At 39.7% G+C, this 24,719-nt stretch overlaps 2 protein-coding genes across 3 annotated transcripts in view; both read left to right on the top strand.

Moving 5' to 3' along the window:
- Positions 1–5,237: 5,237 nt before the first annotated feature.
- LOC116845992 (somatostatin receptor type 2-like) overlaps positions 5,238–24,719 on the top strand; it is a 93,468-nt gene continuing 73,986 nt past the window's right edge. Inside the window, exons 1-2 of one of the 2 annotated variants that reach the window (XM_032819293.1) lie at positions 5,238–5,383; positions 5,560–5,641. The gene's annotated coding sequence lies outside the window, so the exon portion shown is untranslated. Of the gene's footprint in view, positions 5,384–5,559; positions 5,642–18,749; positions 19,242–24,719 lie in introns of those variants that run through there. The other variant, XM_032819292.1, reaches the window with a different exon arrangement.
- Positions 8,620–24,719, top strand: part of LOC116845990 (guanylate cyclase 32E) — a 143,242-nt gene continuing 127,142 nt past the window's right edge. Inside the window, exon 1 of the mRNA XM_032819286.1 lies at positions 8,620–8,743. Within this exon, the coding sequence (XP_032675177.1) occupies positions 8,714–8,743 (30 nt within the window). The 5' untranslated portion in view covers positions 8,620–8,713. The remainder of the gene's footprint in view (positions 8,744–24,719) is intronic.

The raw sequence follows: 24,719 nt of genomic DNA, 5'->3' as shown, positions 1-24,719 counted from the left end.
TTTAGTATGTATAATATAAAAGATATTGAATTAATAAATAAATATTTATTTATTCATAATACATGTGTTATACAAATAATTTAAAATACTAAAGATTTTTAACAAAAAGTTTTGAAATCTGAAGTCGTAAAGAATTTTTGAACAAGTATTAGGATATTCAGTATCTCAGTGTTAGGATGGTACTGATTCAGTATCACTTCGAATATCTAAGCACTGTTATCAAGGTTAAAGTTTTAAGTTCATATTCAAAGTATCACAGGGACAACCAGGAGTTAGGATGCTCAATATCATTATCAGTTACTTTATCTTTTCAGCAACAAAAGATAGAGAAAAAGAAAGAGAAATGTCTTTTGAAAACTTTTAAATCATACATACAATGTAAAGAAGAATAACGAGTAATTATTTTATTTTTGTTATTACACACAATTATCATTTATTTGCATGTAGTATTTTACAGGGATTTTTTTATTATATTCTTATAGCAACTAACGACGATTCCATACCCATGCATGACGGCGAAGAGCTATATATGATCAAACTGCATCAAGGAGACAGCTGGATAGTAGAGTTCGACGTTTCTCCAGTTTCACCTAAGCAAAAGTGTTTTTGCTGAATTTCCTAATTGTCATTAATGATGACTGTAATATCTTAATTAATTCATTCGACAAATGTGAATTCATGGCTTCAATATTCATGGTATTCAATATTAATAGACGTAATAATGTTAAATTAATTAATGATACAATTTTCGATGTAACCTTTAAGAATTGACTTTAAAATGAATTTGTACAGATCACAATTTGAGAAAAAGGAGGATTTGAGAATAATACTAAGATTTTTCTCAATTGAAATGTATTTAATCTATGGTGTTTGACGTCTCCCAATTTGTTTGGTGCGCTTGTATGTGTGTGTATATGCATAATCTTGGAATTAAGACCACTTATATAAAAGCGGAAGATTGTATCGCAATCACTTAAATTAAATGATGATTAAAACAAAGAAGCAGATCTTGCTTACGAATGACCTACGTTTCTCGTTACTCGGACAGTCACGTCGGCGTGAGAGACGAGGAACGCTCGGAAGAAAAGCAACGAGAGCAACGTGCTCGTGATGTAATGCAAGCAGTTGATCTGATGAAGTTCCTTCGCGCGAGATAGCCCGCGCGCGTTCACACGCAGGCAATAGCTTACATCGTTGCATGATTTGAGTGACACTTGCCGTGGACATGCAAGGCGCGGAAACCAAGTATGAATTATCGTCTTATCTCCGCTACAATATGTCCCCACGACTGTTTGCGCCGAGCGAACAACGCCTTGTTTTGGTTACTCGGCCATGAATAATTCAGGAATTAAAGTGCGAGAGTAAATATACGCCCCCGGCGCTTGTTAGAGTTCGCCAACGAGATGTTGGCATAATGCGGGAGAACGATTTAGATTGTGTTGACCCCAAAAGTGTGTGAATTATTCATAGTTAAATAATTTAAACATTACGGTAAGTGTATAACGCGCGCCGCTATGCACGTGTGTATGTATGTGCGATATTATTCTTTTATGTCCCGAAAATACAAGTGCGATCCCGATAAACGTTTCTGGCACGCGTAGCAAATAGTCATATTATTATAATGTACGAAATATATTAATATTATGACATAGATTGCGTTAAATAATCACATGTATAATGCACTCTCACGATTTGGCGCGCTGAAGATTACGTAACCTTAAACACATACACAAGCATGTGACATTTTCACTACGTTTGACTTTTATTTGATGTAATGAAATGCACAGTCAAATTTGCGTATTCTCAATATTCTCATACAGAATATCTTTGCATTTATAATTTGTATTCTGTTCTTTGTAGCTGAACTGGCTGCACCAGCTTGCACTAGTTCTCTTTTTTCTCTTTTACAACAAGTCACAGCTGTATATATCTATTTTTTTTAAGTGTCCGAAAATGTGTACTAATTCAGTTATAAAGAACAAACTTTTATTCTAATCAGGTAATTCTTTGATCGTATATATGTGATCTATAAATTCATCATAAGATAATACGTAATTAATAAAGCAACCTTTTACTACGTCTTAAGACAAATTTAAAATGATTTTAATATTATCTCGTCCTATGAAAAATATAGCCAATATCGTATAACGAAATTAAATATAACTATTTTATTGGCTACATATTATCTAAGATATCTTCTAAGATAATATGCAGCCAATAAAACAGCTTTAAACATAGTGTTCCCTATTTCAACTCACTAAAGGATGCGCAATATTTGAACAACAACAACAACGCGTTTTTTAGCAGTGTACGAAGCAAGTAATGTTTTTTTAAATTCATTGTGTGTATGATTGTTGAGAAGGATTATATATTATGAACAGCAAGAGCATCTTGAAATTGTAAAAGGAATTACCGTAGTCTTCCTAAATTCGGTCAAGAGATACATTGCAACGCTTTTAAGCTGAAAGCATCATTCTATCTTAGGTTGCATTCTTTCAAAACGTCCTTTCCGAGGAAAATTTTACTCTTAAGTCTATGGTGTATGTAACATGAACTATAGATTTAAGAGTAAAATTTTCCTCGAAAAAGATGTTTTAAAATGCAACCTTAATTGCTAATTATGAGCTGAAAGAAGAAAAGAAGAAAGCTTACAAAACGAACATAACCTTGTGTGTCACGCTGCAGTGAACGCTGCGAAAGGCGTCGCGTGTTTTTCCAGGTTTTCCCAGATTCATTACCAAGTACATTTGTATGAAAATGATTACAACACTACGTGAGATTGTCACGAGTAGTGAGAGCATATCGAAATTGAAGCGATGATTCCAGCATTTTTCTCAGCTTTAGCCGATAGATACATTCTAACCTTACAATCTCGTATGATGGTACGATATATTTTGTTCACTCATAGTTTGTCGAAATCGAGTGTAACCTTTCCCTATCGTTATAAATAAATGCAAAAGTTATCTTCTGTTTTGCATCTGACAGAATTGGAGACAAAATGATGAAGGCAGTTCTGATGGATGGGACATGACAGCGACTTGCACCAAGCAGAATTGCCTGGAATGTAATTTCTAGATACTTCCCCAATTCCTTTATTTAATTTTTTCATGAAGTTAACAATCCGTGATCTGAATATTTTAATAATCAGCACTTGCAGAATGCATGGATGTACAATCAGTGCTGTCAGAACATGTGGTAAATAATAAAATCCTTTAACATGAAATATTATTATAACATAGATTATGATAAATAATCAAACAAATAATGTGAAATTGAAAAGGTGATTATTGCGTTCTTAGATTTAGCTAAGAGATACAACGTAAACTAATTTCACACTTATATATTTATATATTTTCTCTCACATTTGTCGAAATTGTGTATTACCTTTCTCTATCGTGTTATAATCAAATATAGGAAATATTTTGTTTCATATTTGACAATTGTCGATATTAATTATTGACTGCAGTTGCGTAAAAATAGTTGCGACGTTATGTAAATGCGATCATCATGCTGAGATTGTCACGAGCAGTAAGAGTATTTCGAAATTAAAGAGGTGATTCCCACATTCTTCTCGGAGATGTATTCTAACCTCACAATGTTATATCATGGTACGATTTTGTTCATTCATGACTTGTCGAAATTGAGTGCAACTTTTTTCTGTCGTTACAATTAAGCAGAAAAATTGTCTTCTGTTTTGGATCTGGCAGAATTGGAGACTAAATGACGAAAGCAGTTCTGCATGACGTTGACGGATGTGACTTGCATCGAGGAATGTCATTTCTAGACTTTCCCAATCCTTTCATTTAATCTTTTCATAAAGTTAACAATCCATCTGAATATCTTAATAATCAGTACCTGCAAAATGCATGAATATACATTCAATATTGCCTGTGGTAAATAATAAAATCTTATAATATGAAATATTGTTATTAGATATTAACGTAAAGTACAGTACATATTTAAACATATAATATAAAATTGAAAAGGTGATTATTACATTCTTAAATTTGGCTAATGGTTCTTGCCCACAGGATGCGGCAACACTTCGCCGCAGAAGTTTATCCGACAGCCAATCAATATGCTATTTTTTGAAATAATCTTGTAGCTCTCATAGAAAAACAACATATTGATTGGCTGTTGCGTGAACTTCCGCCGCGCGGCAAACGTTGTCGCGTCCTGTGGGCGGGAGCCATAAGAGATACATCCTAACTTAACATAATTTCATATTTTCATATATTTGTATATTTCCTTACTCTCGTACTTGTCAAAACCGAGTGTAACTTTTCTCTATCATGTGTATGAATGTAAATAAGCGGGGAAATTATTTTCTGTCTCAGATCTGGCAGAATTTGAGACTGCATAATAAAGGCAGCTACATTTTCGATGAATAGACTGTGACGCTGTGCGATTTGTAAAAAGCAAAATCGCTTTGATAGTAAGTTTTAGACATCTCAAATCCCTTTATTTAAATCTGTCATAATATTAGTAATCCGGGATTAAAGTATTTTATAAAGTATTTAATCAGTAACTATAAAATATACGGATGTACAATTAAAGTTATTGGAACGCGTATCAAATAATAAAATCTTGTAATGTAACGTACTTCATGATACAGATAGTACGGTGAATATTCAAACGAACAATACATATAATGTAAACATCGTTATGCCCGCGATCCGTTACACTTTAACATCCAATGGCTTGGTTTACATTGTGCACTTGATATACGTACTAAATAGTAACTTTCTATTAGATAATCTTAATATCGATGATATATATAAACAATAGTATATTAAATTGATATAATATTCATCAACAACACATATTGTATTGTATTGATTGAATGCGTCGCCGTTGATATGTATTGTTGATATTAAGATTATCTAATAGAAAGTTACTATTTAGTATGCGTATCAAATACACGATGTAAACTAAGCTAATGAACAACAAAGAATGGGCGCATTCAGTAGAAAAAGCGCTCAGTGAGCAATCAACGATTATTGGTTCTTGCTATTAGATCCCTAAATCTAGACCAATTACATTGACAAATTACTCAACTGTTGTGCAACTGTTGAGTCTACTGAATGCAGCCAATGATACTCGCGGTCGTTGGGAACGTGTAATGGATCGCGGCCTATACCGGCCTTGTAGTACGACATGGTGCGCCACAGGTGACGCACTTCGGAATGACAACAAACAATCGCGCGTTATTTTTGGCGCCATTTTAGTCTGCGGCGCCGAAGTGGATGCTTCGAACGGCGTCACGCGCTCTTCTAGATTTGTCGAAATTCATCGAGTACGACTGTGTGATAATAACTGCGACGGTCCGTCAATGCGATCGTCATGCTGATATTGTCATGGACAGCAAGAGCATCTCGGAAAGGTGATTACCACATTCTCTTCAGATTTAGTTAAGAGATATAATCCAACCTAATCTTACATTCCCGTATATTTGTATATTGCCTTACTCTCGTGATTTGTAAAAATTGTGTATAACCTTTCTTCATCATGCGCGTGAGTGTAGTTAAGTGGATAAATTATTTTCTGTCTGAAATCTAGCAGAATTTAAGGCTGCACGACAAAGGTAGTCACATTTCTAGTGAATGGATTGTCACGCCAACTGATGCGATTTGCAGTGATAGTAAGTTTTAGACATCCCAAATTCTTTTAACTCTTTCATAATGTTAGCAATTCATGATCTAAGTATTTTAATAATCAGTAGCTGTAAAATGTACGGGTGTATCAAAGTTATTGGAACGTGTTTCTAATAATAAAATCTTTTAATGTAACGTACATTAAATGAATATTATGATATAGATAATATGGTGAATATTTGAATAATTTATCGATGCTTTGAAGCACGACATGGTACGCCACGGACGGCGCACTTCGGAACGACACAAACGTAACCGCGTCTTTTTTGGCGCCATTATTATTATTATTATTATTATTTGCGACACCGGATTAGACACTTCAAACAACGTCGCGCGCTCTTCCAGATTTGTCTAAATTCATCGAGTGCGACTGTGTGAAAATAATTACGACGGTGCGTGAATGTGATCGTCGTGTTGTTATTGTCACGGGCAGTGAAAACATCTCGAAATTGAAATGGTAATTACCGTATTTTTCTTAGATTTGACTGAGAGATAAAATCTAACCTAATCTCACATTTTCATATATTCGTACATTTTCTTACTCTCGCGATTTGTCGCAATTGAGTGTATATATAACCTCTTTCTACCGTTTTAATTAAGTGAAGAAATTATTTTCTGTTTCACGTCTGGCGGAATTTGGGATTGCACAATAAAAGCAGCTACATTTCCAATGGATGGGGATATGTCATCGATGGATACGATTTGCAGCGAAGTAAATCGCCTCGGAGGTAAGTTCTAAACGCCTCAGTTTCATCCTTTCATAGTGTTAACAATTCGTGATTTGTACATTTTAATAATCGGTAACTGTGAAATGTATAAATGTACAATCAGTGCTTTCGAAATATTACATCAAATGGGATCTTGTAATTTATATAACACACAAAATATTAATATTATGGCGTTAAGTACGATACATATTAGTGAGTAAGGCCGCGATCCGTTACACGCTCCCAACGGCCGCGAGCGTCATTCTATCTTTGTTTAACATCCAATGAGCAACAAAGATAGAATGACCGTGGCCGTTGAAAGCGTGTAACGGATCGCGGCCCAAATGTGTGTTGATCTCGCGCGTGACTCGGCGCCGCGCGCGCCGCGCGACTTCCGAGTGTCAACATAAGTACGACGCTCTAGTCGTCATAACAATTCTAGACGTGGAAGTGAGTACGTCGGGTACGCTGCGCATTATTCCCAATTTTTTCAAATTGATTATTTGCTCGTGTGAAAAAAGTTTCTATATTTGCGACATTTTACAATCGCGATCGCCGTGCTGAAATCATCGCAAACATTTAAAGCATTCTGATATTGAAAACGTGAATACCGCATTCCTGCCTTATTATATTTCAACAATTCCCTTCTTTTCAATCTTTTAAAACCGAACATAGCCTCTTTCTATGGCTGTATTTAATCAAGAAAATTTTCTGTTTTAGATTTGGTAGTGGATATGACTTACGGCCATACCACTGAACGAGCTACAATTCGGAAACCACATGTTCGATGCATGCAGATGGTGCACCGGAGGATTCGGTTCAGGCAGAGTAGGTTCGGCTCGAAGGTAAGTTTGTCGAGCCCCTATACTCTTTCCTTTAAACCTTGTTTAAAGAATTATATCTTGCATTGCAATGCAAGATATAATTATATATTAAGAATTACCTAATGAAAATTATTAAATTATCATGTCAAAAAGATAACAAAATTTATTTATGCGTATTTATTCATTAAAGCAGTCAAATCTAACGAAAACAAAATTTGTTTCAGAACTGTAAGCAGAACGTGGCCGGCCTTTACGTGAGTCCAAATATTGGGTATAGGTAATGGATATTGGTAAGTCTCGTGGAAATCAATGCTATCTACTTTGTTTGTAGATTTCCGCATGTTGCTTTTTGCATATATGTGTATGTGATGTTACATGACAAAATATTACTCAAAATAATTGAGGGTTACTTTTTTCATATTATATTATCTAGTAATTTTTTAAAAATGTTGAATACTTTTTTTTTTAATATATTTCATCACGATCTTTAAAAAACATATTTATTTAAACACAATGCTTTATCTATTTACTCAGTTACTTTTTCCGAATTCCTACGTATTTAGGATTATTCAATAAATTTTTTAAAGAGTGTTAAATATTTCTTTCTTTAATATATTTAGTTATTTAATATATTTAGTTTTTAAATATTTGACTCAAATTATATGTGAAAAAATAGATTTTTTTTATTTAACATGACCCTCTAATTGTTTTGAACGATATACGATGCGCATGAAAATTGCGTCACATTGCGAGTGGAACTCGCACATACATCCGCGCCGCGTATTTAGATTTCGTGATTACCGCGATTATTCGGATTTTTCATACGTTATATTTGAATCACGATTATATATAGCAATCGAATAGCAATAATTGTTTTGAACTGTATATAATGCGCAATGAAATTGCGCCACTGCGAGTGGAACTCGCACTCACACACAACATTGATTTAGATTTCACGATTATTCAGATTTTTTGTACATTATATTAGAGTCGCGATTATGTTCAACAACCGGATAGAAATTTCATTAAGTTAGGATCCGCGAAATATCACGGAGATAAAGTTCGAAGAATGGTTTATTGCGAAATAATTATTAGTCACTCGACCGCGTACCTAACGCTCATCAATTTCGCAATCGGTTTCAGGTTTGCGATATTTTTACGCCTTTCACAAGTCAAGGGCGTATTTCTAGTATGACGCGATTTTTCGTACCGTGAATATATTCCTGAAATGTCAGCATCAGTTGTATCGCGAGTGTGTTTCTGAAACGTTAAATCGTACCGTGATTAATGATCATGAAATAAATTCTAAAATTTTGATTTCGTTTCACATTAAACAAATTCGCAAATCCGGTATCGAGATAAATTGAAATTTTTGATCGATGCCGTTAAAATACCCGTCAAACTCCGTTAAAACTTGAATCGCGTCGCGAGTGAAGTGCAATCAACGTGGGATGACGTGGGGCGACGCGGGACCACGCAACCGAGACTGCGGCGAGCCTGGATCCCATGGACTTCTCCAGATGCAACTATGGATTTCGCCGATGGACATCGCGCATTGGTGAGCGTGCATATCACATTTGTGAAATCTTACATGTAGTGCATGCGTAGACGTAGATAGCATTGATTTTTGACGAGAAAAGTAGCAATAAATACATCGCTATATTTGGAGCTTAATTAAAGTCGAAAATTTTTAATAGGAAAATAATATTTGTCCTCTGTTATCGATTTTTGTAAAAAAATAATTTTTATTTTTGAACTGAATCTTGGATTTAATAATATTTCAGAATTGGTACTCCGTAGGATTAAATAATAAATAATCGTATGCAATAATCCAAAATTATTATAATTATTATTAGTTATTAATTCGTTATCATCGCAGCTCTAATCATATTAAGGTAAAAGTACTATCGCGTAGACATGTATTTAATTCTGGATATTCTTTTTTTTTGTTTTAGTTCTTAAATACTTAAATATTTAAACTTTTAACATAGAACTCATGTGAGTACATATATGTACATATATATATTCTATTTTGAAAATTTAGATATTCATGTAAAGACCAAAACAACAAGAATGTCCAGGGTTAGATATAATGTCCACGCAATTGTATTTTTATCTTGTAATATAGTATTGACTAGTAGAAAACAAAAGGCAAGATTAGCAGGACTGTGTATGGATATTAATATCAGAGTTCAATTGAATTACGCCAATTAACAGATGACAGATCGGTGTATATGTTTCTATGTAATTACGGATGTGTGATTGCGTGAAATCTGCGCGATTCATTCACCAATTCTGATATAATTCCGAAATTATTGAGACCTTGACATTTTCATATTAAATTTGTCGGCTCTATTATACTTCATAATGCGTTATTATTGCTACTGAATTTATTTTTTATTGAAATAATCATTTATGCATTATATTTGAATTTTGATAAGATGTATATCTGATATTTTAATTGATTGTTTTTATACCATGTTTATTTTATGCCATGTTTATTTTTATGACATATTTATTCATATGCCACATTTATTTTTATGTACTGATCAGTCTCTCAAGAAATACTGAACCAAACTATTTATTCGGGGCGTATATTCATATTTATATATGAAATATCCACGATTTTTCATATATTATTCATTATAGCCATAGATTCGTGCTCGCAATATCAAGAAAAAATCGCGAGACGGGACTTCGCGTTGATAGGAACGTGCAAAAACTTATAATATTATGCTGTTGTACAGCGTGTAAGTCGATATAAAAATACGCGTAGATAGGAAAGCATCCGAGATCTCAGCTCTGAAGTCTTACTGAGGATCATCCGATTTCTTTCGTGTAGCTCTCGGCGCTAAGCATGAGCCTTCCGGGCTAAAAGTTTAAATCGTTTAAGCAAGACAGACGCGTCGCGCGAGTTTCACTCGACATTCATTCCCACCAAGATAACTCACCGAATGTTTTTTACATCACGGTATACTTACTATGGAAATAAACGACATAAACCTGCGGATTTCGAATGATCCCCTTTAATACGGCCGGAGCTGTAAACGTTGTTTAAATTTGAACTACTTGCGGCCGCGCCGTGCACACCATATTCGCACAGTTATAGTCAACGGTGCATCCGTATTGCACCCGTGTGATAAATCTAACATCCCCAGAGAAGCCGCCAGGATAAACGTCGCGACTTTGTAGAACGAAACCACCCAGTCGCCGTTCGCGGTAATCATTCTTCCGTTAGAAAGATTTGCCGAATCGTGACTTTCCGCGAGTCGTGTAAACTTTTTTTTCTTTTTAACGAAGATATATTACTTATTTACAAATTCAAATGACTAGTTTCTGCATAGTTTGAATTTCAAGCAGTATTTGTTTGCGTTCGCTTGGGGAAGCAAAACGTTTAGGGAAAGGAAAAAGGTTCTCTTTTACAAGATGCCGTAAAAATGCCAATGAACACACACATATATATACATACGGGGGTCAACGTGGAATGAGTTGTTCGTCGACTATTGATTTAAAAGCTATTGACAGTCCGGAATACACAGTAGCGTGCGCTACTTGTACATGCTGTCTGTGACGTTCAACGAAACTTTCCCACTTCTCCATGCTGAGCGTGTACGTAATCCATTTTCTATTTGTAACTCGCAAGCGCAAATACACATAAAACTGTCCTTAACTATGCGACCTTTTCTTTCTTGGAAAACAGCGTAGTTGTAGATATTATTACGCGACTAATTGATGAAAGTTCGTGAGGAATTAGCATACGCGAGCATACACTTTTTGCATAATTTAGCGCACGCGCACCTTAGAAAAAGTTTCAGTGGACAAAGATGTGCTCGAAGTGTCGCGTTCCACTCGTTTCGCGAAACGAAATCGCGGCGAGAGTAAAATGATAGCGAAAGTAAGCGAACCCTCCGAGAGGTGTCCGCTTTGTCGGGATAGAGATCGCCTCGGCGAAGGCACTGTGAGTAGACGCGAGTTAACGAGAAGTTACAGTTCGCGAAGAATTCAGATTTCGCGTTTCACGGTCGATCTAATATCACTCGGAATCGCGACGACGGCGTAAATCCTTCCCTCCGCACGGACGGAATAATTCACTCGCTTCTTACTCGACGGCGACCTCTCGCTCGGGAACTTGATTTTTCGCCGAGCAGTCGCTGACAAATGACCCGTGGGGCGAACCGCCCTACTTGTGTCGCGCGGGGCCATCGAATGTGCGGTATAAAAAGAACACCCGTCTGCGGATGGACACTAAATCATCGATCACGCGCCGAACGCGTCGAGCAATCGCTCTAGTTCTAGCTTTTAGGGGTGAACATCGCGGATCTATAGGACCTAGAAACCGGACTGCGGAATGAAGGGAGGGAGTGCGATGAGGGTGGTGGCGATGGTAGTGTCCACGTTGCGCGAGCGAATAATTCACACCCTTTCGTGACCAGCGATATTAGGACCCGGTTCTGTGAACCATCACGTGGGTGGATGCGCGCGTATATGCGGATTCCGTATTTACGCGGCACACACACGCACATACATATACATCCTGATAAATTTGCGTCGCGGCGAGACGATAGCGGGCCGCGCGTGTATCTGGATACACGTCCGCAGAATAACGGATTTATGATGCGTACGCAATAACAGGGTGAACGAGGCGTTGTAGGAATGAGAGATGCGCGTGGACCGACCTGAGGCTTTTTCTCCTCATCGTCGTCGTCGTCGTTGTCGTCGTTGTCGCGACGAAAGAGAAACACGATGCTACACAACTCGGTGACGCGTGAGAGAGAAGTTATGTTGCGGTCGTTGTGTAGCCGCGCGCACTCGGGGATGTTCTTTCAGTGAGCATCAAGGGGACTTAGTTCGAGACGCGGTTGGGTTTACGGCCGAGTGTATTGAAAAGAATTGAAACGACTTGTAACGTCGCTCGCTCTTGATGAGTACTGCGCGTTTGGCCTCTGGAGCGAGTGAGATTAATTTCTCTCTTCGCAGCGCGAGACGTTTCTCGGTATCTTAATTATTGAAAGATGACGACGACGAGTTCGCGTGCTCTAATTATCTCTGAGATACATCAGGGATTACGTTATAATTTCGCGATTTATTATCGCGTCATCTTCGCGAATTCGCGCAATGTTTCCTCTATGGCTAGATATTATTGCGACGCGTAACGAGGGATACGGCATATTGCGTTTTCGAGATGTCCTACACTTGAAATTTTATGAATTTCGGCATTCTGATACAATACGTCATAGGAGAAGGAAATGTGCGAGAAGATTCGCTCAAAATTCATTGTGACAGAACGTCACAAATAAAAGTTCGATAGCGATCTACACTGAAGAAATTGTTGTATTCGGATCTAAAATATTTGGCAACATATACGACTTTATTGGCATTGTATGTTTTTTACATGTATCAATTGTACATGTATAATTAAGAAAGTAAAACATATATAGTGACAATGAAATTTTTTGGTTGCAATTATCAAACTTATTTAGTTAATCCCATCTTAACCAAATACTGATTCGCTGTGCCAAAGTTCCGTTTCGACAACAAAATTCTTTCTTCAGTGTATCTCTAATTTCTTCGATGATAGATCAGCGGTAATTTTCCGAAAGTACTAAACTACTAAGTATTAAACTACAAGCTTCAAATAACATATGTCGTGACAGATCTCCGATTAAGGTCTTGTATTCTTGTTCTTTCTACCTACGAAAATGCCACTCTGACGTTCGTTGTGTACATCATTCCGATCAAGATTCGCGATATGTCGAGACGCGTAACAATTCCTATTTTTACCATTTCGTGTTCTGGTTCTGACTTGGTGTCGCTCGATTTCCTATATCCCTTCACGTAGATGCAAACCGCGTTTATAATTGAGAACGTCCGTCCGTCTTATCGATATTTTCCGACACGAATGTCTTTAATTTCCACATAGGAAACCCTTAATTTTTAACGTCACGTAGCAAATACGCACTTTCACTTCTTTTACGTTTCATTTTGCATATAATTGACAAGTACCCATGCATTTTTGCAGGCGATATTTGCCACGTAGGTGTCGCTAATATAAGGTAGAAAATGTTTTATACTCGTCCAATTAGTAAATTTTACGTGATCGTCAATGCGGAACTTTCGTTAGGGAAACTTTCAAACATCGTTTGTACATATCGTATAATTTATACTTCAACAAATAATACATACAGGGTAAAGCGGAAGATAGAAATACGGAGACACCTGTCATTTCGATTTGTAAAACAAATTAAAATTCCGTAATTTTAATACGCATATAATATATACGCATATAATATATATACGCAAAATAAACTACTACTATATTTTTATGTCGTGTCAGTCGAATCGATGTTTCAAAGTTGATTTGCTTTTCAGTGACATGAGTTACACAGGCTGCCGTATATCGAGAACTCTGATATTTTTTCGTAAAAAACAAAATTATACACTTTAGCGTTGTATTTCCACATATCGTATTTCCATTATCTTCAGCTGATCTGTTTACAAAGCTCTCTGATTTTGCTAAAGATTAAAACTTTTAGGACAATTGAGGGATAAGATTTCAGATAACTTTTCGCGTTTCAACGATTCAATCGGTCCGTTGTACGCAGACCATTGCTGAATTTCAACCTCCATCGCAACGTCAGAGCGTTATCGCGAAATGCAGCCGATCGATAGACCAGAAAATCCTTTTGTCAAGATCGCGACAGCCCTATTTATTTAAGAATATCTACTTGATAAAAACGAATTTAATTTAACGTTCAATTGACTTTATCGCGAAATCATGTATTGACAGCTTAGTATACAAAACAACTGCGACTCCGAGCGAGTATACCTCGCAAGCTCTATGACCGTGCAATTCCTAGGTTCGGTGCAGCACCGAAATTCAGGCAATTCGCGGAAAAGCAGAGCTAAATGTTTATTCGTGAGTCTGTGAATCTTCTCTCGAAGTTCTCGTTCTGCAAATCTAGCAAAATCTCGTTAGGAACCCTCGCGATCTTTTCTTTCTTGGAAAATAGCGTAGTTGTAGATATTATTACGCGACTAATTGATGAAAGTTCGCGAGGAATTAGCATACGCGAGCATGCACTTTTTGCATAATTTAGCCTCACGCGCACCTTAGAAAAAGTATCAGTGGACAAAGATGTGCTCGAAATGTCGCGTTCCACTCGTTTCGCGAAACGAAACCGCGACGGAATCACGGCGAGGATAAAATGATAGCGAAAGTAGGCGAACCCCCCGAGAGATGTCCGCTTTGTCGGGATGAGATCGCCTCGGCGAAAGCGCTGTGAATAGACGCGAGTTAACGAGAAGTTACAGTTCGCGAAGAATTCAGATTTCGCGTTTCACGGTCGATCTAATATCACTCGAAATCGCGACGACGGCGTAAATCCTTCTCTCCGGACGAAATAATCCTCGTGATTCTAACCTGCTGGAAATTTGCTATTGTTTATCGAATTCTATGTTTTCCTTTGCCCGAGTAAAAATGACACATTTCGCCCGCGGAAGCCGATATTTTTCTGCGCGTGTGCTCGAGAAACATCAAGAGCATTCGGTGCCGGATGTACAATCGATCGACAGCTGTCGCGATTCTAAATCGTCGGCAAATACCGCGAGTTACTCAGATTTAGAAATTGGTATGTCCATTAATTATCTTTAGTGGGATACACTTGCACGATTACGGTGTTTACTTGCGGACGGGTTCTGCGAGGACGCGCCGTTCCTCTTTCGATGGACTTGTCAAACCGAATTCGCAAACACGATAAGACTCGGAAATACCGATACACACAACGTAAAATTAAGCCGTGTGTAATTTGAACGACGATGCGTAGGATCGTTCGACTCAGACACTTCGCAACCGTCGTATAAAATGCTCTTTGACACGTGGAACATTCGCGCTAGAAGTACTGAGTATCTTCATTGCATAATAAAACGAATTGCGCTTCGTTTTACTTAATTTGTGACTCTCTAGTCGACGTTATTCCTATATTATTTCGGCGAAATGACTTCGATAGTCGAGTTTGCTTCATTGACGAAATGATTAACGATTCGATAACATTTACACGAAAATGAGCACGTTTATTATGATCTGCTCTGTCTTCCGAAATTTTTTTTAAGTGATGTATTGAGTAACGACAATTTCATTCTGGCTTTTATTATTTAATAAAATATTAGGTAGTTTTGGGGAGTTGTGTGCGTATCAGATTGAATACATAAAATGGCAAGATCTATTGCACATAAATATGCATCCGTAAAATAAAATATATATATGTGTATAGTGATTTATACACTAAGAAGAAAAACATTTAAAAAATCGTAAATATTTTTTTATATGGTGTGAATATTAATAACATATTTATTTAAATTTAAATTCTCTTATATATTTATTTAAATAAAATAAAATAAACAATAAACAATTGTTTTCATAGAAAGCTAAAATTTTCTTAAGATTTTAAGAAATATGTATTTTTTTATCTGAAATAATATTTTATATTAGAATAAAAGTAAAAATATGTATAAATTAGTTTTACTCACTGCGAATAAATGTTTACTACTTTTTAGATATTTCTTCTCTCAGTGTGTAATGATCACATGTTAGGTTAAAAAAATCTCAGAAACTTTCCCCATTTTTTCTTTTCTAGTACGAATTTTATTTGTCGGCATAATAGGTTGCGTTGCGAGCCTTCGTATGTAATCTATATTGCGCTGAGTCGGGTCAAATTTGTAAAGGAGGTCGCATATAATGTAGATTTCCTTAAATAACTTCGTGTTTAGTAACGTTCTTCATAAGCTGTTAGGCGTGCATGTCGATAATGAAGCGTCTTCTCAACAACTTAACGACTCTCAGTCAGCACTTAGAGTTTATTGAACATCAAGACTGCCGAGCCGCGCGAAATGTTAAACATTCGTCTTCCTCAAAGTAGTTAAAACATGCTCGCGTTTCCGAAACTCTCGGACCGAGATAACGTTCCGATAAATCTGCCTCGCCAGTTTTCTGTCCTCTTGTCTTCGTTTTATGCGTTTTAAATGACGGCAACGCTGAAATTGGTTTGCTTTTGCCATTTATCTGTTTTACAGCCGCAGAAAGTATCGGGTTAATTTTTGTACTTTCGGACGAAACTTGTAACATATTAGTGATCGCGTTCACGAGGCGACAAGTGTAAAAAAATTATTAAGATTTTCTTTTATTTATATTGCAGACTATACGTTCTTTTGAAAAGTTCCGCGTTAATGCGAAGTATTTCGAAATAATAAAATATAGTGCAAGCACGCACTACCGGTGTGCAAATTTTAAAACGCGTAGGAGTGAAAAATCATAATGCAGCCTGACGATGTGTGTGTATGTAGCAATATTATTCCATGAATTCTCAAATCCGATGACACGCTTGTGTTAAACCACGTGAGAGTAATCTCGTTGCAAGCGTTAACTACTGAAAGTTTAACCAATGGGAATGCGGAAGCGCCGTGTGTTACCTGCGAATACATATCCGCGTATGCATGGGTTTTTATCAAAATTTCATGAGAAACGCATCGTGACAATATTCCTTATCGGTACAACAAAATCCGAAACTTTTCCAGCATTACAATGCCCGATTCGATTCACGCGCACATCCTGATTTCCGCGTGTCGCACTTTATGTAAATTGCCGTGCATTCTAACACGCGCGATACGTCGCGAGAAGTTTATACATAAGTTCGATCGCGATCGAAATAGCAATCCTCTCGATGCGAATCGCACCACATTTTCTCTTTCGCGCCCTCCCGGATTGTAAACGAGTAGAGCCGATAAGTCACCGCATCGATAAGTCGAGGGGCGAATCAAATCCGTAGAAATGATACTGAAGTCCGGGAATGGAAATCCGGCGCGAGGTTCAGATCCGGCTCTCTCAATTTTACGACCGCAATTGCCCTACACTTTTACCGAGGGGGACAAACGCACACACTTGTGGGACACTTCGCAAAGAGAATCGAATTTGCCGCGTTGAATGCACGGAAGTGAACGCGTTAGTGAATTTTTACGTCCAAAAAATTGGAACGTTTCTTCCAACGTCGTGAGTGAGCGCGTTTTTACACGTATTTCCTCATCGATACATCGGCGTGTAACGGCGCAAACGAATGAAGATACTTGTAAGGCACCTCGCGAAGAGAACCGAATTTGCCAAATATGATGCAAAATGAATACATTAATGAAGTTTTATGTCTAATAACAAGTTAAATCGGAGCGTTTCTTCCACGTAAGGTTTTCGCGCGTGTTTCTTCATCGGTATCGTGCTTCAGCGTATAACGGCGGGGTTCGTTATCGTAAGCGCTAAGAGGAAGAAATGGCACGGCTGTTTCTGAGCCGCGCCATTTTCGCGACGGCTGTATCTATGAAGCGAAATAAAGGCGGAAGTGCGGGACGTGGCACGGAATTTTATCCCACTTGTATTCTCATGGAGAAACGCGTGACTGGAACTAAAGAGCAGAGCGAAAAGAACCTCTCCTATAAGAACCAAAACATACTTCGCGGTAGCGCGTAGCGAAATAGAGTCGGTTGTAGACGTAATTCTCCACATGACAGGGGCTCCCAACTCCTGTGCATGTGGATTGTCACTTGGACTTTACGCATGAGAAATTGCGTGGACACGACTTCGCATATTGCGTGTGAAAAAGCGACGAAAAGGGAGTACCTTTGAGGTTACTTCGCGGTTTACACGATGAAATGTCGTGGCCCAAATCGACCAGCGTGCCTCGTATTTGATCTTATCGTCGACGAATAAACACGTGTATCACGCAGATTTCAATTAACTCTGCGGCGACTTAATTAAAGATTGCGTGCCGATTATCCGATCGCGGGCTAAATAAATTAGATCTTTTCGATTTAATCTTTGGTAAATGTTCGCGTCATCTCTCTCTCTCTCCCCCTCTCCTTCCCTCTTCATTCTTTAATCGACTCTGTCGATCAATGGTACGTGCGATTCATCTAGATACAATTAGCTGCGCGTTATTTGCGCGTGGATATGAACGGCGCGTCGCGACGCTCGATGATTAATTATGGCTTCGACTCACGCTCTCTGTGACTGGTAGCTCGGAGAAAGATCGAAGGAAAGGCCGCTCAAGCAGCACTGAGACCAATATTCGAGCGAGCCGATAAAAGCAACCTTCACTTGGCGTAATTCAATTTTCACGCGGCGTTTCAACGCGCTCGTTCACAACGGCCGTCCGATATATTTACGCTTTACATCTCGATTACCGTGCGCGCGCGCGCCGCAAATGAAATTTTTCCCCGGCAAGACTCGGCGAGAGCCACAGCTCGGGCTCAAGGAGCCATTATCGGCGTATCGCGGCGGTAATTCCTTGGCAAACTTTCAATACGCGACCCGTGATAATAATGCGAGATCGAGAATCTGTCGCGGCGCGGGCTAGATGGAACGTGCAACGTGGAAGAAGGAACCTGCGTTTAATCAGTCGAGCCGCGGGTGAGCGGAGGGTGCCGTCGGCGAACGCATGCGCATCTCCTTTTACATCCCCTTCAACTACCGGTCGCTAGTAGCACGCGTCGACGTCGGCGTCGTCATTGTCGTGGTGGTCGCCGCCGCCGCCGCCGTCGCCGTCGTCGTCGTCGTCGTCGTCGTCGTCGTCGTCGCCGGCGCCGCGACGCCCAGTGGCCACCGACGTGTGCCGCGTCTTTCTCTGGAGCAGTGCGCGTCCACCTGTCGCGACGACACGTCTCTCTCTCTCTTTCTTTTTCTCTCCCTGTCTTTTTACTACTCTTGCACTCGTCTTGTTGGCACTTTTGCAAAATCCCTCCGTCACACGAGTACGTGTTGTCGCGCGTGCCACGCACGTGACACCGCCGGAGGAACCTCGCGGTTCCTCACCTCTTCGTCCTCGTTTACGTCATCGACATATTCATCGTCCACGGGCAGATCTTCTTCTCCGGCCGAGCGTTTTACCTCGCGCTCTCGGATTGTCCAGCGCTGCTTGCTCGGAACGGAGGAACATCGTGTCGCCGGAACGAACGCTCGCAAGAAGAAGCTGTCAAACGCCGCACGACAGCCTCGTCGCGCATGACAGGATGCTGAGGTAAAGGGTAAACGAGCGTGCGGTCTGCTACGAGAGGGTCTCTTCGCGTGCCGCGCGTGTACGGCGCATTTGAAATTCAAATTTTCGGCGAAACATCTCCCGGTCGCCGGCGCGCGGTGGATCGTCGCGCCGCCGAATTTGAGGGACGCGTCTCTCTCGCCCTCTTTTCGAAACGGAGGTGCACGTCGTCGTGGTCGTTTCGTCGTCTTCCTGCTGCCGATGTCACTTACTGACGTAGTCGCGCCGTAGAGTAAACGCGCCGGTGTGCGCGTCGCGACGAGCAGAAAAATACGGAGCGAATCGCCGCGAACGTAAATCCTGTTTACGTCAAAGTCACTGCGTGTGTTTTGATAGTATACCAGTGAGATCTCGCCGCAGCACAATGTCGGTTCTTCGGAAAAATATATCGATCCATAGAAAAGTAACGCTCTATCAAGCGTCCATTAAGGTCCATCAAGCTTCGTTAAATTTCAAGAGGCAGTGCCTAGAAATAATTCAGTACTGTAGTTTAAGTAAACGTTACTTGTCTACTTTAATTATTTAGGAGAAAGAGAGAGAGAGAAAGCGCAAGATTGAATTAAAACAAGTTAAGTGACGTTATGATAATTTACTGTTTACGGCGGCAAAACTTAGTCGTGACATCTTTTTGATGCGCGGTTACATTTCTAAGCTGCAAAAAGCAAACACACATCTCAGCTCTTCGTCTGATTTGAGCAATACCCGCGTAGGAAATAAATGAAAAGGACCAGAAAACAGATACTTTCGTTGCACGTGCATTGAAGGAGTAGCACAAATATATTCTTAGAATTCCCTACTCGTTTCTGCGTGAAATTAAATTTCATTTTTATCTCGCTTGCGATTTTATGTTTCGTTAGTGTTGAATATTTCATGGTATTCCTGTTAACATGCTTCATAAATTATAAACTATATTGTTGACAAACATCTATTAAATCCGTGCCGAACTAGTATAAAATTATGAACTTCGTGCCAGGCAATTCCGCGAATCTCCGTATACACATGAAATACTGATCATTGCAAACTTGTGTAAAATTCAAGCGATGATTGATCGCCGCGAAACAGTGTTTTACATTCGCGACTGAGCCTACCAGCCTCAGAGACGAAGGAAGGAGCTTTAAATGAATAATGTATTACCTCGATATTACCTCAATATTATCTCAATATTACCTCAAAATGTATTACCTCAAAAGACTGTGTCTCTTTTTCGCGAAATGATCGTGTGCACATCGCCAATCATGCGGGAGAAACGGGCGAAATTAATTCGGTCGGGCACTGCCGCATTTCTGTGGCTAATCACCGCGCAAATAATCCAAATGAACTCAACGCACGTGCCGATCCGACGACAAGCTCGCGAAATAAACGAAAAATGTCTCGATAACGGTATCTTTGCCTGTAAAACGAAAATCGCGTCGCATAGGTAGTATCTACTCTTTCCTTTCCTTTCTCTCTAACCAGTGCTTCTATTGAGAAAGCGATTGTAGGGATCCACGTGCATTCCGGACAAAAAGTATTCGACTCTTGTCCTCGAAAAAAAAGCTCAATTTTTCGGCGTCTTTACAAGACATTCTGTTTGCAAGACCCTCGCTATATGGGCCCCAGACGGCAATGAGATTTCGTGGTGAATCACGACTTGCGTTTCGCGAAAGAGAGCAAGGGAGAACAATAGCGTTATTTCAAAGCGCACACCCTCTCATTCCGATTCAGGCCGCGAACGTCGTCGCGTAATTGATATTTTGCGCGTTATTCGTTAAGATAATCAATAGCTGCCGAGTGGATAATAATTAGCGCAGACATCCGCGGTGAATCTCGCGCGGAGCCGTCGCATCGAACGTTGCACAACGCCACACATCGCGTGGCTCATAATTCGTATTTTTACACGCGCGTAACGATGTGCAAGAGTAGAACAATAATTGGACGTCGTCTTTTGATCTCTTACTGTTTTATACGTCGCTTCTCTTTTGCGCAACGAGAACACGTAGTTTTATATCAATATTATAACTACTATTATAATATATCCGAGATTTTCGCAATTATATCAGCGTGATGATTACGGCGATACAGTATTTTTTCGGGCGATCTTTTTAGTCTGAGCGCTCGTCGACCTGATGTACCCCGCCTCTTCTCGCCGCGTTAAAGTTCTCATCAGAGAGAAAGAAAAAAGGTAACGGTCTCACATTTTTCCCGCCTCGGTAGTTCCTTTTGCCACGTAGTGCATTATAACAAGACGTGTATAGTGTTTCATTATTATGTGTTTCGTTTTTCCTCCTTTTTGCCCGCGCGTTTCCCTCCTCATCCGTTATTGTAGTCGTGGTGTGCAACCCGCGCATACAACCCCGTCGTCGCATACGATATTTCCTCTATCCCTCTTTTCCGTCGGAAAAAAGAGAATAACACCCGCGTGGTTTCTTTCGAAATACTTAGCCACACGGCCACGTCGCGTAAAACTCGCGGTGACTTACGACGTACGTGTGAAAGCATCGTCGCAAACACGTATACTTTATCGATAAACCATAAAACGTATATCAATTGTGGATAAGGGAAACAGGAGGTACTTCTTCGCTACGTAAAATGTAATTTTTATCCTCTTTTATTCTTTAGATACATATTGGAACTCTGATATATCTTTTAATTGGTTTCTCGGACAGAACGCTCTCGATAACTAGTCGCGAAGCAAAAGACTGGCGCCAATTAATGTCACGAAAGACAATTAATAGTAAAACGTGTCATTGCATTTTTATCGGTGTAATAGATAGATAACAGATGTGGAGAATTCGACATACATACACAACACACGCACGCACACGTGCAACTACAGCATCGTGTCGAGTGTGCTCCGACACAGCTGTGTGCTCAATGCGAACAGTGAAGAATCTCCCTTTTATAAGATCCCTCACTATCGTTCAATGAGAGACAAACAGCAGCGGCGCGCTCGAGTTAGAAGCGTGCAGGTGGAATCCGGAAGTGTGATATTAAAATCCTAAGTAGCGTTATGCCCTACTTTTTCTACGGCCATTTATCGGCACTGAAAGCGCTCAAAGTGCGAACGCCATTAGATCGTATTTTACGCAAGAACTTTGGCGAGGATGCGCCGACTTAAGCGCTCTTGAGGGCGCGCACGCTTGAGCGAGAAAAAGGAGGAGCGGCCATTTAGCAATTTCGACACGTATGATTGAAGACGCATTAACTTATATCGCATAGTTCTTGGAATGCTCGCGTGGCAAGAACACGAGCGGAATTGTACATACGCTTTGTAACTTTCAACCTTGCCCCGGGAGACTCTCGCGCGAAATTTCTCGACCCCGCTTTGCCCGACGACTTGAAATTATCCCGGCGTTTCCCGCTGTGCGAAAATGAAATGTTCAAAGGGATCTTTAGAAATGTATAAAACAAATTTGTGGAACACATTCAAGGAGATGCTAGCGGCTTCGCATTTAGACGATTGCGAGAGAATCATGAATTATAGAAGAGATTCCCGGACATGTGAGAACTTTTAAGTCAGATTATAATCGGAATGAGAAAATCATTTAATATTCTCTCTCGCTTATGTGCTGTATTAATTTCATAACGTCCTACGTTCAAGATGGCTGCAAACGTAATTAACTTTGCCCGGAGTCACTCGAAACAAAGATATTGCATCTCTGAAAGATCCATTGTGGTAACGGCATGCAAGTGAACGTAATTCTCTAAATTCTCTAAATTCGTCGGCTTTATCTGGCCATATAAAACCGAGATATATTTCGGTTTTAGAAATTCAACAATTTTTCTCCTCGATTCCTCTTTAACAAAGCGCGAATATTTTTTCTAAATTAACTTTTGATAAAATTACTTCTCTTATTTACGATAAGTAACGCAGTATACAGAACCCAGAAATATATATTTCATCTCCATATTGTCCTCACACCCACACACACAAAAAAAGGGAGAAGAGAGGAAAATTTTATTCTTTCTCTCTCGTGGACCCTCCGATTTGAACGTAAAAGCCATTTTCACGAAGGGACTCCGGGACTCGTGCCGTCTACAGTATTAAAAAGTACCGCGTTGTCAGCGTCATCCGGGCGAGATGCAGACTCGCAAAGCGAGAATCTTAATCCCCCGAATCCTTTTTTACGCTTCTTCGTGGCTTAACGTGCGACACGAGAAAGTCGAGATGCGGAACGCGATAGGCGCGGACGCGCGCCATCATTCGAACATGCTTAAGTAAATATGCATCAAGTTGTTTCACGTGTCGCGACCCATGATCGATCGGTGTGTTGCACGTCAAACCGGAACGTCGTAATTATCGTCATAAATCTTGTCTGGTGTTACGCATCAGCAGAAGTTAAAGTGAACTAACATGGGCGCGCGTCTATAATTAGCATCACCCGTCTAGACCGAGCGAAGCTCATTTCGGTCGCGTACTTCTCACTCGGAGTGTTCTCCGTTGCTAAGCGATGTTACCCTGTCGCGCCCCCGCCGCCGCCAATTCCCAGAACTTGAACGATTATCTGAGGAATATATAAGCCGCGAGTGATCCCGACGATACCCGATCTTCTAATTTCGGCTTCGCGCTTTACAGCAGCTTTTATCGTAAACCGAGCTTTACAACCCTTCGTGTTCTTCTTACGGAGCGTCACCATTGCGCGCAATCCGATATCGTCTACGTCGTCTACGTAGCTCTTCGTTTTTTATTTCTCTCTCTCTCTCTCTCTCTTTCTCTCTCTCTCTCGGTCACATTCGAGTTATGGCAGTACACAGAAAGTTCTTAATGCGGCAGATATTTCAAGCCGGTTCGCGTAAATAAAGTCGAGCAGTGTCGAACGATCGATAGTGTATCTCTTCCGAGCGGTTTAAATTTAAAGCAGTCGACTGTAAGAGGCGCGCGCGAGACAGTCCCTTCCTGTTGCTACAAGATACACCGCGATCTCCCTCTGGTTACGATTAATGCGGAAAAGGTTTCAACCTTAAGGTAGAAATACTCTCGACTCCCGGACACGTAGTTAATCCTGGACATTCTTATTGTTTTGTCTTTGGACATGAATATTTAAACTGTCAGCATAGAATATATGTATATATATTTTTTTAAAGAGTTTAAATATTCGCATTTAAAGGCCAGAGCGAAAGATTGTCCGGAGTCGGACACGTGTCCGGGAATTGGTATTTTTACTTTACTTCCCTCAATTTTGTTAAAGATACACACGGCCGTTAACTGTCTCGGATCTCTGACTCAGCTCTGCCGACGAGATTTTCATCAGATGCAAATGCACGCATATATTTCACAACTGTCGAAACGCTCACTCGTGAATATTATGCACGAATTTTTCCTTATCGCGCCGATACATTCCTCGAGAACGTTATCCGAGGCAATATATTTGAGGTAATTTCCGTCTTGGAAATACGCGCGTGTCATCGTATTGCACGCACGCGCATAGAACATATCCGTCGTAGGAGGCACTTTCGTTCATAAACAGATCGAATATGCGG

This window comes from Odontomachus brunneus, unplaced genomic scaffold (genome assembly GCF_010583005.1).
Source record: "Odontomachus brunneus isolate Ranch 3 - 2012 unplaced genomic scaffold, Obru_v1 Obru_scaffold_059, whole genome shotgun sequence".
Classification (NCBI taxonomy): domain Eukaryota; kingdom Metazoa; phylum Arthropoda; class Insecta; order Hymenoptera; family Formicidae; genus Odontomachus; species Odontomachus brunneus.
This window is presented reverse-complemented; position numbering and strand designations above follow the sequence as displayed.